Genomic DNA, 11,842 nt, shown 5'->3' with positions numbered 1-11,842 from the left:
CGTGAGCCCCTCCCCTTCCCCTCCGGAGCCATTCCGGAGAGGCGGTTTCCAAAGGCTCGGCCTCACGTGATTTCTCGAGGACGGGAAGGGCGTGGCGACGAGATGCCTGTGGAAGCGGCGGAGAACAGATTCTGTGATTGGTTAGGCGGAAAACGTTCTTCCGCAGTGGTCTCCAACCTTGGCAACTTTAAAACCTGTGGACTTCAACTCCCAGCTGGCTGAGGAACTCTGGGAGTTGAAGTCCACAGGTCTTAAAGTTGCCAAGGTTGGAGACCACTGGATTAAGGTCTCGTCCATCTCACACAGTAACAACAATCTGCGAGAAAGTACGAATCAATCAATTAAGGCCACAGAGCTGAGCTTAACTCAGGGTTAGCACTTCTTAGGGAAACGCTGAAAAAGGCCGCTCAGCGAAGACCTTTAAAATCCAACACAGATTGACTGTTTCAGTACCTAACCAGCTTTTTCTTGCTGAAGTTTTTTTCAGCGCTTTCGTAATAGATGCTAACCCAAATTAAGTTCACCCCCATGATCTTAATTAGTAATCGAGGTCTAGTCATCTTAGATGCAAAGGAAAAGTATGAAGTTTGGACGAGAGCTGTAGATCTTTCCCCTCTATTTGGAAGAGCCGCGCTGGGGATACAACGCATTCTGCTGACTGCCAACAATTGCTCTCAAAGTTGACTCAGCCTTCCATCCTTCCGAGATCCGTAAAATGAGGATCCAGATTGTTGGGGGCAATATGATCAGTAAAGCCCCGTGAAGCAGTATGTAAGTCTAGTGCCATTCAGTTTGGATACATGATTATGCTTACTTTTTGTAAATTCTAGACCTCAGGACATGGAGGATCTATTTCCAGAACAAGACTGAAAGAAAAGTATACCTGAAAGAAAAGTGACATCAACGAAGTTTTTTCTGGGCTATATCTGATTTGCTTTCTGTGTAAATGGGCTATTTTTAGAATACAATTGCAATGCTGCAATGGATTTTCCCAATGAAGAGGGTCCATTACATGATCTCTGATGTATTTTCCACGTCTTATGATTTCTGTATTGAGGCATGTTTAATTCTAAAACAGGTAGTGTAGCACCAACCCCTCCTAGAATGAAATATTTTAGGAAATATTTAAAAGGCAGGATAAAATATTTCCCCCCAAGAGAAATAAAAATCTTAAAAGGAAATAGAACCCCAGCTCCCTGCCCCCAGCAGATATTTTGGTGTGCATTATGACTGAGCCAGCCTATCTACAAGACCTCTAGCTCCAGGGTAATGGATTAAGACATAAGCCCTCAAAACATAATAGGATTAGCCCTCTACCCATCTAGCAGCATAGCTCACTGCATTTCAAAATTTCCTAAGGACCAGGAATCACCCAGCAAGGTTCAACCAAACTTATCGGACCTCAGCTATGACCCCTGCATAGCCACATGGGAGTGACAGCAGACAATAGAGTACATGTTCTTGCATAGGAACAGGAAGCTCAAGTTTAAAGCCCAAGAGAGGGTATAAATACCTCTCCACCCGATGTGATCAGCTGCCCAGGACCTCAAAACCCATCAATAAACCATCTTTCCAACCAACCACATTTCCAGACTTTCTCCCCACTTGAAACTGAGCCAAGTAGATATTTCTTCCAACTGTAGTACTATTTTTGAGAAAATGTATTGTTCAATTGAACATTGAGTTTTCTGCCTCTTTACTTAGCAGGTTGCCAGACAGAAATTAAGTTTTGCTTTTATAAAATTGAAATTGCTTATGAAAATTGATGTGAATAAACATGCTCTGTGAACATTATGCAAGATCTAAAATTCTTACCACCTCAGCCTTCTGCATAATTAGGGTATAGTAGAGCTGGGTCCAGAATACATCATTCCAAGGTGATATATCAGAATATTGAATTTTGGATGCATTTTATTTGCAAAAGTCAGAACCACCTCTACTTGATTATGTCCACTTGTCCCATCATGTATATGGATTTTGTCAATTAGTTCATCTGGCAAATGCCAGGAAGAGACTTTTGTGTTATGGCATCTGCTTTGTGGAACATAATTCAGATTGGCCTTAAATCTGTTGGCCTTTGCAAGGGCTGGAAAGATTGGATTTGGAGCCTGTACACCTGTTGTGTTGATATTTGTCTTGGTTGCTAGTTAATGCTCATTGTTAAACGTTTGAAATGTTTAAAACTGTTGCCATTCAGAGTCACACTGATGAAGAGCCACATAAATAAGAGTAGGATAAATATGGTTTAAAATACAATCAAATGTTCAAAAAACTTTATTGATACATGGAACATATCAATCAAGCCTACATTTAGAAGAATGTATTTGGTCTCTTGGTAGTAAAGCGAGGCTTATGCTGGCGGCGCAACACTCTGTGTGGCAAAGGGAATTTAATTTTAGAATCCTGTAGAAAGAGATAAATTTCATTAGAAGCCCAAATAAAATTTCATCAGTTTGGGTACTATTCAGAAAATTTTAAGAACACTTTCTAGTGAAAGCACACACATTTCTAGTGTTAGTACCAAGTGATTATTTATTCTGTGCAAAATAAAGGATGGATTTCTTAGAGCACAATTATATAAAAAAATTTTTTTAACAAGGCAAGTGATTATATACTTTTAAAAGCAAGCATATAATGCTAAGAAACTGATTTTGGAAAATTGTTTTTTTTTAAAAATACTACATATTAGAACTCTGACATATTAGCATTTTCAGTTATGTGTTTGTTAGCTTAACATCTCATTTTCTCTAGATCAAATTGGTGCACAAAGTATTCTTCAGCTTTTTTCCAACAAACCTGCAGTAATTTGAGCTGAAAGATGTGACCTATTTGTTCTGTAGTTACCTGAACAGTCTGTGACTTAAATTAATGGAGGAACTTCATATGTGTGTGTGTGTGTGTGTGTGTGTGTGTGTGTTCAATCAACCTTCTTATAGTCATTGACCAGAATTATGAAGAGTTTCATTTAAAGTAGAAAAATTTCCAAATTGTAGAGTTTGAGAACATACTTAAAATTTGCTTTACTTACATGGAACTGTTTGACAGCAGGTCTGCGGCATTTGCTAGCAGCAATCTCTTCAACCTTCATGATTTGAATAGAATGAGCACGGGCTCTATGACGTGCTCCCATATCACGATCTGCAATTCATCGGTTGAATTATACGTTTTAGCAATAGAATTAGTTCTGATCTAAATACTCTTACAGTAATCTCCATATAAGAACAGTTATTTATTGTAGAATCTTCAATTTCACTTTCAAAAACACTTCAGCTCTTGAAAGGCGACAAGAAACATTTAATATCTGCACACATGACAAGAACATTTTATTATAAACAATGCTCTTTGGGTTTGTATGCAGTTAAAAAATTTCAAAACTAGTAATGATTTATGACTCTGCCATATAAGCTGAGCAAGCTTAATTAGAGGAGAATCAACAAGTTCTAGAAATGAAAAGTGTAATAACTACATTCAATCATTTGTATCCAAGAATATAATGTTTAGATTTTTTAAATGAATTAATGCATGGTATGTTATTTATACTTTTTAAAATCAGGTGGACTTGAATTTCAGGTTTAAGGGAAGCTAAATATGCAATAAACATTTATATAGGAATTCAATCTGTTGAATTTATTTAGAAAGGCTTAAATTATGTTGTGATGTAATCCTTGATCTATCTATCTTAAGGAAATGTGTGGCTCTCCAAGTTTATTTTTACAAACTAACATTTTGTAAAAAAATATTGTGTTATATTTAAATTAATCATATTGTTATTTTATAAAATATTATACACTGCTAGAAAGAAACCTATTAAAAACTGTAATCGGGGAAACTGGGGCAAAGGAGATAAACAAATGTACTTAGGAATTTATTTTTAAAAATAACCAAAAATAAAACGAAACACACAGAGAAATTGAACTATTCAAATTATATAACTTCCTTTAATTTTAAGCAATAAATTAAACCTAGACCACAAATAATGATATTATCAATTCTTGCCTCTCTTTGTGAACAAAGCTAATTTGAAAGCAGAGAGTTAACAATTTTTTTTTATTAAAACAAGTTTTAACTTCTGGAGCACAAATAGCTTCTAAGAATATATTGCTTTTTTTGCAGCAAATCCAACACCAGTCTACCCTAAATTCCTCACAGATTAAAAGATTTCCAGTTTTAAGGATATTTAACAAAACACTGGCATCTGTCCAAGAATGTGGTTCAACATTAACATAAAACTGAGAAGGAATTACAAGTGGACATATCTATTTCATGTTTCTTCAAATTTATTTCATATCCAACATAGATCGGATTTCTTGGAGCGAGTTCCAGCTTGTCACTCCTGAGGAAGTGGACAAGGCCATGGGAGCTGTGAGTACCTCCACCTGTTTACTGGACCCGTGTCCCTCTAGGCGGTTTCGACCAGCAGGGAAGTTACACGAGGCTGGCTCCAGAGGATTGTTAATACCTCTCTACAGGAGGGGTCTTTCCCGCTGCCCTTAAAGGACACGGTGGTAAGACCCCTCCTTAAGAAGCCTTCTCTGGATCCAGCTATTCTTAAAAATTACCATCCAGTCTCCAACCTCCCTTTTGTAGGGAAGGTTGTTGAGAAGGTGGTGGCCTTTCAGCTCCAACGGACCTTGGATGAAGCAGATTATCTAGATCCCTTTCAGTCGGGGTTCAGGCCTGGTTACTCCACTGAAACTGCTTTGGTCGTGCTGACCAATGATCTCTGGCGGGCCAGGGATAGAGGATATTCCTCTATGCTGGTGCTTCTTGACCTCTCAGCGGCCTTCGATACCATCGACCATGGTATCCTTTTGCGATGATTGGGAGAGGTGGGAGTGGGAGGCATCGTGTTACGTGGTTCTCCTCTTACCTCTCGGATAGGTCGCAGTCGGTGTTGGTTGGAGGACAGAGGTTGACCCCTAGCCCCCTAAAATATGGGGTGCCTCAGGGCTCGGTCCTGTCCCCCCTCCTATTTAACATCTACATGAAGCCGCTGGGTGAGATCATTCGTTGGCACGGGATCAAATATCATCAAAACACAGACGATATCCAGTTTTATCTGTCCGCCCCGTGCCAACTCAGCGAAGCGGTAGAAGTGATGTGCCAGTGCCTGGAGGCTGTCAGGGTCTGGATGGGAGTAAACAAGCTGGCACTCAATCCAGACAAGACCGAGTTGCTATTGATGTTACACCCCCCCCAAGAACGGACCAGATATTCCATCTCTTAGCCTGGGGGGCGAAACTCTTCACCCCTCAGAGAGGGTCCGCAACTTGGGTGTCCTCCTGGATTCTCAGCTGACATTAGAACACCACCTGTCGGCTGTGACCAGGGGGGGCTTTTGCCCAGGTTCACCTGGTGCACCAGTTGCGGCCCTACCTGGACCGGGAGGCACTTCAAATAGTCACTCATGCTCTTGTCACCTCTAGGCTTGATTACTGTAATGCGCTTTACTTGGGGCTGCCCCTGAAGAGTGTTCAGAGACTACAATTGGTCCAGAATGCGGCCGCGCGAGCGATATCGGGTGTATCTAGGTACACCCATGTTACACCTATCCTCCGCGAGTTGCACTGGCTGCCCATTGGTCTCCAAATGCACTTCAAGGTGCTGGTCATTACCTTTAAAGCCCTACATGGCCTAGGACCAGCGTATCTGCGAGATCGCCTCCTGCCACATACCTCCCAACGACCTATAAGATCCCACAGGCTGGGCCTCCTTCGGGTACCGTTGACCGGGCAATGCCGGTTGGCGACTACTCGGGGGAGGTCTTTCTCTGTGGCTGCCCCGGCCCTGTGGAATGATCTACCCGCAGAGATCCGGACCCTTCCCACTCTCTCGGCCTTCCGTAAAGCCACTAAAACCGGGCTGTTCCGGCAGGCTTGGGGCTGTTGACCGCAAAATACGGTCCAGCCCCACTTAGAATGGAGTGTATGGTGTGTCTTTTAAATCTATATTTTCTTTTCTTCTATTCTTTTTTGATTTATTTTGTATTGTAAGCCGCCCGGAGTCCTACGGGATTGGGCGGCATACAATGTTATTAAACTTAAACTTAAGAAGGGGACCTTTTTAAAGCATCCTTTGACTAACTCAACTAGGCCAATAAAGACTTTTTCTGAACTAAATGAATGTTTTGGATATTAGAAACTTATCTAACATTAAAGTTTGAAGTTACTGATGGAATAATATAGCATACTCCAAGTATCTATACCAAATTTCTTGCATATTGCCCAAATTATTTTTTCAACTTTTTTTACTTTGGCAATAATTGTCTAATAACAATAAAGGCCTTTTGGGACACACTCAAATGGCCTTGAATTGATAGACAATTTGGATTTAAAATAAATGTCAGATAGCTTAGTCAATAATCAAACTAAAGTTGTCTAAATGGCACTGTGTAAAATAACCTATAAGTCATAGCTAATCGTAATATGAGATACGACTCTACCAAGTTGCAATATGTAACACATTTCAACAATTCATTTTAACATGCAGTGCAGATAGTCCTTGATGACCATTTTTTACACTTACGTCCATTGCAGCATCCCCATAATCATGTGATCAAAATTCAGACACTTGGCAACTGACTCATATTTATGATGGTTACATTACAGGTTTTTTTTTTTGGGGGGGGGGGTGTAATCATTTTTGTGACTTCCTGACAAGCAAATTCAATGGGAAACCAGATTCACTTAGCAACCATGTTACTAACTTAACTGCAGTGATTCATTTAACAACTGGAAAAAAGTGGTAAAATGGGGAAAATTTCACGGCAACTGTCTCACTCAGCAACATAAATTTTGGGCCTGATTGTGGTCGTAAGTCAAGGATTACCTATATTACCATTTGAGAGCCAGCTTGATGTAGTGGTTAAAGCTGCAGGCTAAAGAGCAGAAATCCCACAAAAGCCAACTGGGTGATCTCAGGCGAGTCATTTTTCCTCAATCCTAGGAAGGGGACAATGGCAACCCACTTCTGAAATCTTTCCAGGAAAACTGCTTGGATTTATCCAGGCAGTTGTCAGGAGTCAAAACTGATTTAAAGGCATCCCCAAAAAACCCATTATTTACTATCTTCTCAGTAAAAAGACAGAATACATTAGCTAGTAGTCAAAGTAACAGGAACATTATTGTAAAACCAACACTGAGGAATACCAATTCTGCAACACTTATTTTCTTTTATGATAGCGATATCTTAAGATGAATACTGAAATGGCCTTTACTTACAGCACTGTGTAACAGCTCCAGCAGTTGTTAAATCTCTGTACTCCCTGTACATATTGTGAGTTCCACTACGAGAATCATAGCGCAGCCAGATACCAAAATTTTTCACCTTCAGAGGAGACTTCTCAAAAACCTAACAGTATAAAAATACCAATGATAAAACAACAGAAAACTAATCAGTGTTGTTTTAATTAGCATGTCAAGTCTACAATGAATTAGAACGAACATCTTAAAGCTGTAATCCAATTTCCGCAGAATACATTACATTTCTCTGAATCTGACTAGACAGGGTAAAAAAAACATACCCAAGATTACATTAATTTAATCCTGAAACAAACTGAAATCTTTATCTTTATGCATTGTACTATGATTCTTTGCCCACCCAAAGTGCTTTGAATTCAGCAGACACAAAATTGGTTCCATTTATTACTACTTCACCTATTTCATGGTCTGCTGTTGAGGACAGATTTATCTCTATAAACATATTTATTGACCTCTGGAAGGCATCCTCAATTCTTCATTAGCACAGGCACTACACAGAATGAACCAGTAGCTCTCTGAAGAAGCCAGGACTGGTTTTCTTCTCTAGTATTCTATCCAAAGTAATGATCAACTAGGTGCCTCCACATGCTGGACATAAACGTGTCATTCATTTCATCAACAGTCATGAAATGAAACAGGGTAAAGTAATTTAAGAATTTTATACATCATGATGGTACCAATAATGTAAAGTTTAAGGCAAACTTTTTGAGAAAACCATTTTAATCCAATGAGTATAGGTACTTATAAGTATTAGTGATAAGCTGTATTAGAAAATATGCTTTCAATATTTAAATCTATTCCATTTCCTATTATAATACCTGTCCACAGTATACAATTTCCCCAGAAGATTTTTTCATCTTCTTCAGCTGCGAGACAAAATACCAGAAACGGGATTTTGCAACCACATGGTTGGGAGCAAAGATGCGCATCCGATAGAGAGGTGGTGTTGGACATTTGGGAGTAGGAAGGCATCTCCCAATAACTTTATACTCCCTCAGCTTAAAAGAAAGAAGAGAAAGAAATATTAATAAAAATCCATTCTCGTTTTAGAATCAAACTTGATCAAGAGATGCACTTACTATAAGAAAAAGGTGTTATTTAGCTGCTTTACTAAATCAAACAAAACCCACGCTTCCCGAGTGCTCTGTAAATTGATATAAAGATTTTTAAAAACAATAATTACAGAGGTAGAGGACCTACTATCTATTTGTAACCTCATCGAGTTCAAACTTGGAAACCGATGTACGTGGACTAGATCGAAAAGAACCTAAGAATGATAGGAGTAGGATGGCTACAACTTCATTTTCTTCCCAACTAATCTCGTTCTACTACATTGCATCGAGGGTTCGGTAAAGACGTTGCGAGTTGAATCCGCCGACTCGAGCAGGCGGCCTGGGCCCACGCGACGAGACCTAGCGCAGGGGAGACGGCCATATTGGGTGCTCGTGGCAGAGGAAAAAGACGACTGTCAATAGGCTCCCGAACGGAGATTCCTTCTCTGCCTTGCTACCGTTCTTCGCCTCGCTCGCCTTTCTTCGGCTACGCAGCAGCGGAGGCCTCCCCGCACCAGAGCCCCAGCAAGGCCCCACGCGAAGCACTCACCGTACCCGACGCCTTCATGGTGTCGCCTCTCTCGCGGACGCCCAGAAAAAGAAGTTGCGCAGGCGCAGCAGGCGCACGTGGCCATTGCCGAGGCGAAGTACCGCCTTGCCCACCAACGGATACCGTCTATTGGGCGTTCTTATTGGATGTAGGAAATGTCTGTCTTAAAAAGCCCGGTTTCACCATCTTCCAATCGCCCAAGTGCGTTTTAGGCTGCGACTTAAAGCTTTAATTCGTCTCTAATCGATTTGGGAGGGTGTGTTCCCCCTCCCCCCATGGTTAATGAACCGCTTTGATGACATCTGAAGATCGACAATGCTATTATTAGTTTTCGCTGGTTTGTTTGCTGTTTGCTATGTTGTTTAAACAGCTAGAAATAGTTTTATTCTTACATAATATGAACCTATGGCTTGCTTATGGCGGCCATGTGACCATGCTCCCCGCTGAACATCAATGACTCATCCGTGGAGATCGTAGAGAGCACCAAATTCCTTGGTGTTCACCTGGCGAAGAATCTCACCTGGTCCCTTAACACCGGTTCCATAACAAGGAAGGCCCAGCAGTGTCTTCACTTAGGAAACTGAGGAAGGCACAGCTTCCACCACACATCCTCACCACCTTCTACAGAGCGACCATCAAGAGCCCCCTGAGCAGCTGCATTACCACCTGGTTTGGGAATTGCACCATTTCGAATTGCAAGACCCTACAGCGAAGAGTGAGGACGACATCAGGATTGTTCTTTCCTCTGTCATGGACATATACACCACACGCTGCATTCATAAAGCCAGAAACATTGTGGCTGACCACATACACACACCCTCATACAGGCTTTTTACTCTCCTGCCATCTGGAAAAAGGTACAGAAGCATTCGGGACCGCACAAACAGACTGTGTAACAGTTTCTTTCCACAAGCTATCAGACTCGTCAACGCAAAGAAACTGGAACCATAAATACTTATGTATTTAGCTTGTGTATTTTTTGTGTTTTAGCTTCTGTATTTTTTTTTAGCTTGCATATTTTCTCTCTCTTTAAGTTCTTAGATTTAGAGCTATATGTAGCTCTGTGTCCTGCTTTGTCTGATGTAGCACCTTGGTCCTGGGGAAACTTTCGTTTCACTGTGTACTGTAATATATATTGTTGAAATGACAATAAAACTTGACCACGGAGACGTCTTCGGCTTTGAAACGGAGATGAGCACCGCTCCCTAGAGTCGGGAACGACTAGCACATATGTGCGAAGGGAACCTTTACCTTTATGGCTTGCTTAATATACAGGATTTCTGAACACGCCATATTTAACTGGGTGATTGGAGCACGCAAAAGTCAGCTTCGCCTGGGTTTCTGCACTGGTGCAGACCGTCAGTTGGGGGAAACAAAGGCAATGGTGGGTTCACTACAAGCTGCAAATGGATTGGAAACGACTAGGCAGGGTAATCTAAAGCCTTTGTGGAAGTGAAGGCTCCCTAATGACAGCCAGCGTGGTGCAACCACAAAGCTCACTGGGCGATTCGGGGTGAATTGCTGTTGCTCTGCTAGCCTAATTCACGGTGTTGTTGTGGGGAAATATTGGAGGGAACACGATGCTTCTCAAAGGTCTTGAAGGAAAGATGGTATATCAAGGTAACAAATGTATAAGTAATTTGGAAACGTTTGCATAGCTTTATTTCTCCTTTTGAACAAATCCCAGAGTCCAGTCTTAAACTGTGCCAATAGACTCATTATTTGAGAAGGATGACGCTTAAAGGTACCTTTATTTATAACTAGAATACTGTTTTCAATTTAAAAAATAAATTTAAAAAACTGCATTACAGCCTTTTCTAGAGGGCTAGGTCTTTGCATAATACATCCAAAGTAGGATAATAATTTAAGCTGGGTCGTTTGTGCTTTCAGTAATAATGGGTTGATATATTCAGTGATCTGTTTGTTTTCTTGGCTGTCCATGGTATTCTAGGGAGTCTTCTCCAATATCAGAAGAGTTTTGGTACCCTTCCTATCCTGCTTTTTCAGAATCCAACTTTCCCTATAGACTGAATAATATTACCAGTTGTTGGCTCTAGATATGTCACAGAAAATGAAGAATCCTATGAGAAAATGCAAACAGGCTACATCCAGCAGGATCTCCACCTCATCAATAACTAGCCTAATTTAATTGGGATCCAAATTTAAATATAACTTGAATATAATTATGATAACATATATAGAAAATGTAATTTCCCAACTGATAGAGAGATCTTTGGACTTTTAATTATAATTTAGTCAATATTAAAATATACCAAGAGTTTACTGCATTCCTGATTACACTGAACCACTTATCCTCTCACTTTTGGTGAATGCATTTTATTTAATAGACTTGGAAATTCTAGTCCAGCTGAGTGTGATGGGGTATATTTTGCCCAGTCTAAAGTGTGTGTGCGCGCGCGTATGTCTGTGGAGGGAGGGAGGGAGGGAGAGATAGAGAATGGCATCTTTAGTTATGTGCTACATTTTTGTTCATTTCTGATTTTTATATAGGAAAAGGCCTATATTCACTGTAGCATTTGCCTCTTTTGGGGAATTTTTGTGCAAATAAGAAATTGGAATTAAATACAATTAGCCGATGCTGTTGGCTCCTGTTCTGTTAATATGGAATTAACGAAGCAGGAGTGTATCTGCAGGAATATATCTTATAATACTCAGAAGTACTATAAGCTTCTTTATTGAAGATTTGTCCCAGCCTTGCATTGCTTTATTTTCGACTAAAGGTCCGGGCACCAATTTGTTTTACATTAGTTTTAGGTTGTAATTGTACGTTAACTACATTGAGAGTGAAATCCCAGGAAAATAATAGGATGGGTTAACGTTTGCATTGATTCAGTACTTTCTTCCTGGAAAGTTTACGTGGACGTTGCATTTGAGCGCTTTACAGAACTACGATTCCCAGCATCCCTTTAGACAAGTCATGATATTTAAATAGAAGTGATCCATCGCTGGCATATTCCAAG

General features: G+C 40.4%; 1 protein-coding gene and 1 non-coding gene across 3 annotated transcripts; both read right to left on the bottom strand.

Annotated features, from left to right (window-relative positions):
* Positions 1–2,258: 2,258 nt before the first annotated feature.
* RPL18A (ribosomal protein L18a) lies at positions 2,259–8,960 on the bottom strand. Of its 2 annotated transcripts, none has more exons than XM_014072011.2 (5): positions 8,862–8,960; positions 8,078–8,257; positions 7,221–7,350; positions 3,029–3,138; positions 2,259–2,403 (listed from the first exon to the last, which is right to left on the bottom strand). In XM_014072011.2, the coding sequence occupies exons 1-5, from the start codon at positions 8,877–8,879 to the stop codon at positions 2,311–2,313; spliced, it is 531 nt and encodes a 176-aa protein (XP_013927486.1). In that variant the 5' UTR covers positions 8,880–8,960; the 3' UTR covers positions 2,259–2,310. The 2 variants fall into 2 exon arrangements, with proteins under 2 accessions (XP_013927486.1, XP_087579628.1); XM_087723502.1 differs by having other exon boundaries at positions 8,867–8,887.
* LOC148044116 (small nucleolar RNA SNORA68) lies at positions 3,231–3,359 on the bottom strand. Its single transcript, XR_015697791.1, has one exon. It is a non-coding gene; the product is annotated as a small nucleolar RNA SNORA68 (small nucleolar RNA).
* Positions 8,961–11,842: the final 2,882 nt, after the last annotated feature.

The sequence above is a fragment of the Thamnophis sirtalis genome, unplaced genomic scaffold (genome assembly GCF_051295495.1).
Source record: "Thamnophis sirtalis isolate CommonGarterSnake01/CBP01778 unplaced genomic scaffold, rThaSir2_p1.2 scaffold_9, whole genome shotgun sequence".
Taxonomy (NCBI): domain Eukaryota; kingdom Metazoa; phylum Chordata; class Lepidosauria; order Squamata; family Natricidae; genus Thamnophis; species Thamnophis sirtalis.
This window is presented reverse-complemented; position numbering and strand designations above follow the sequence as displayed.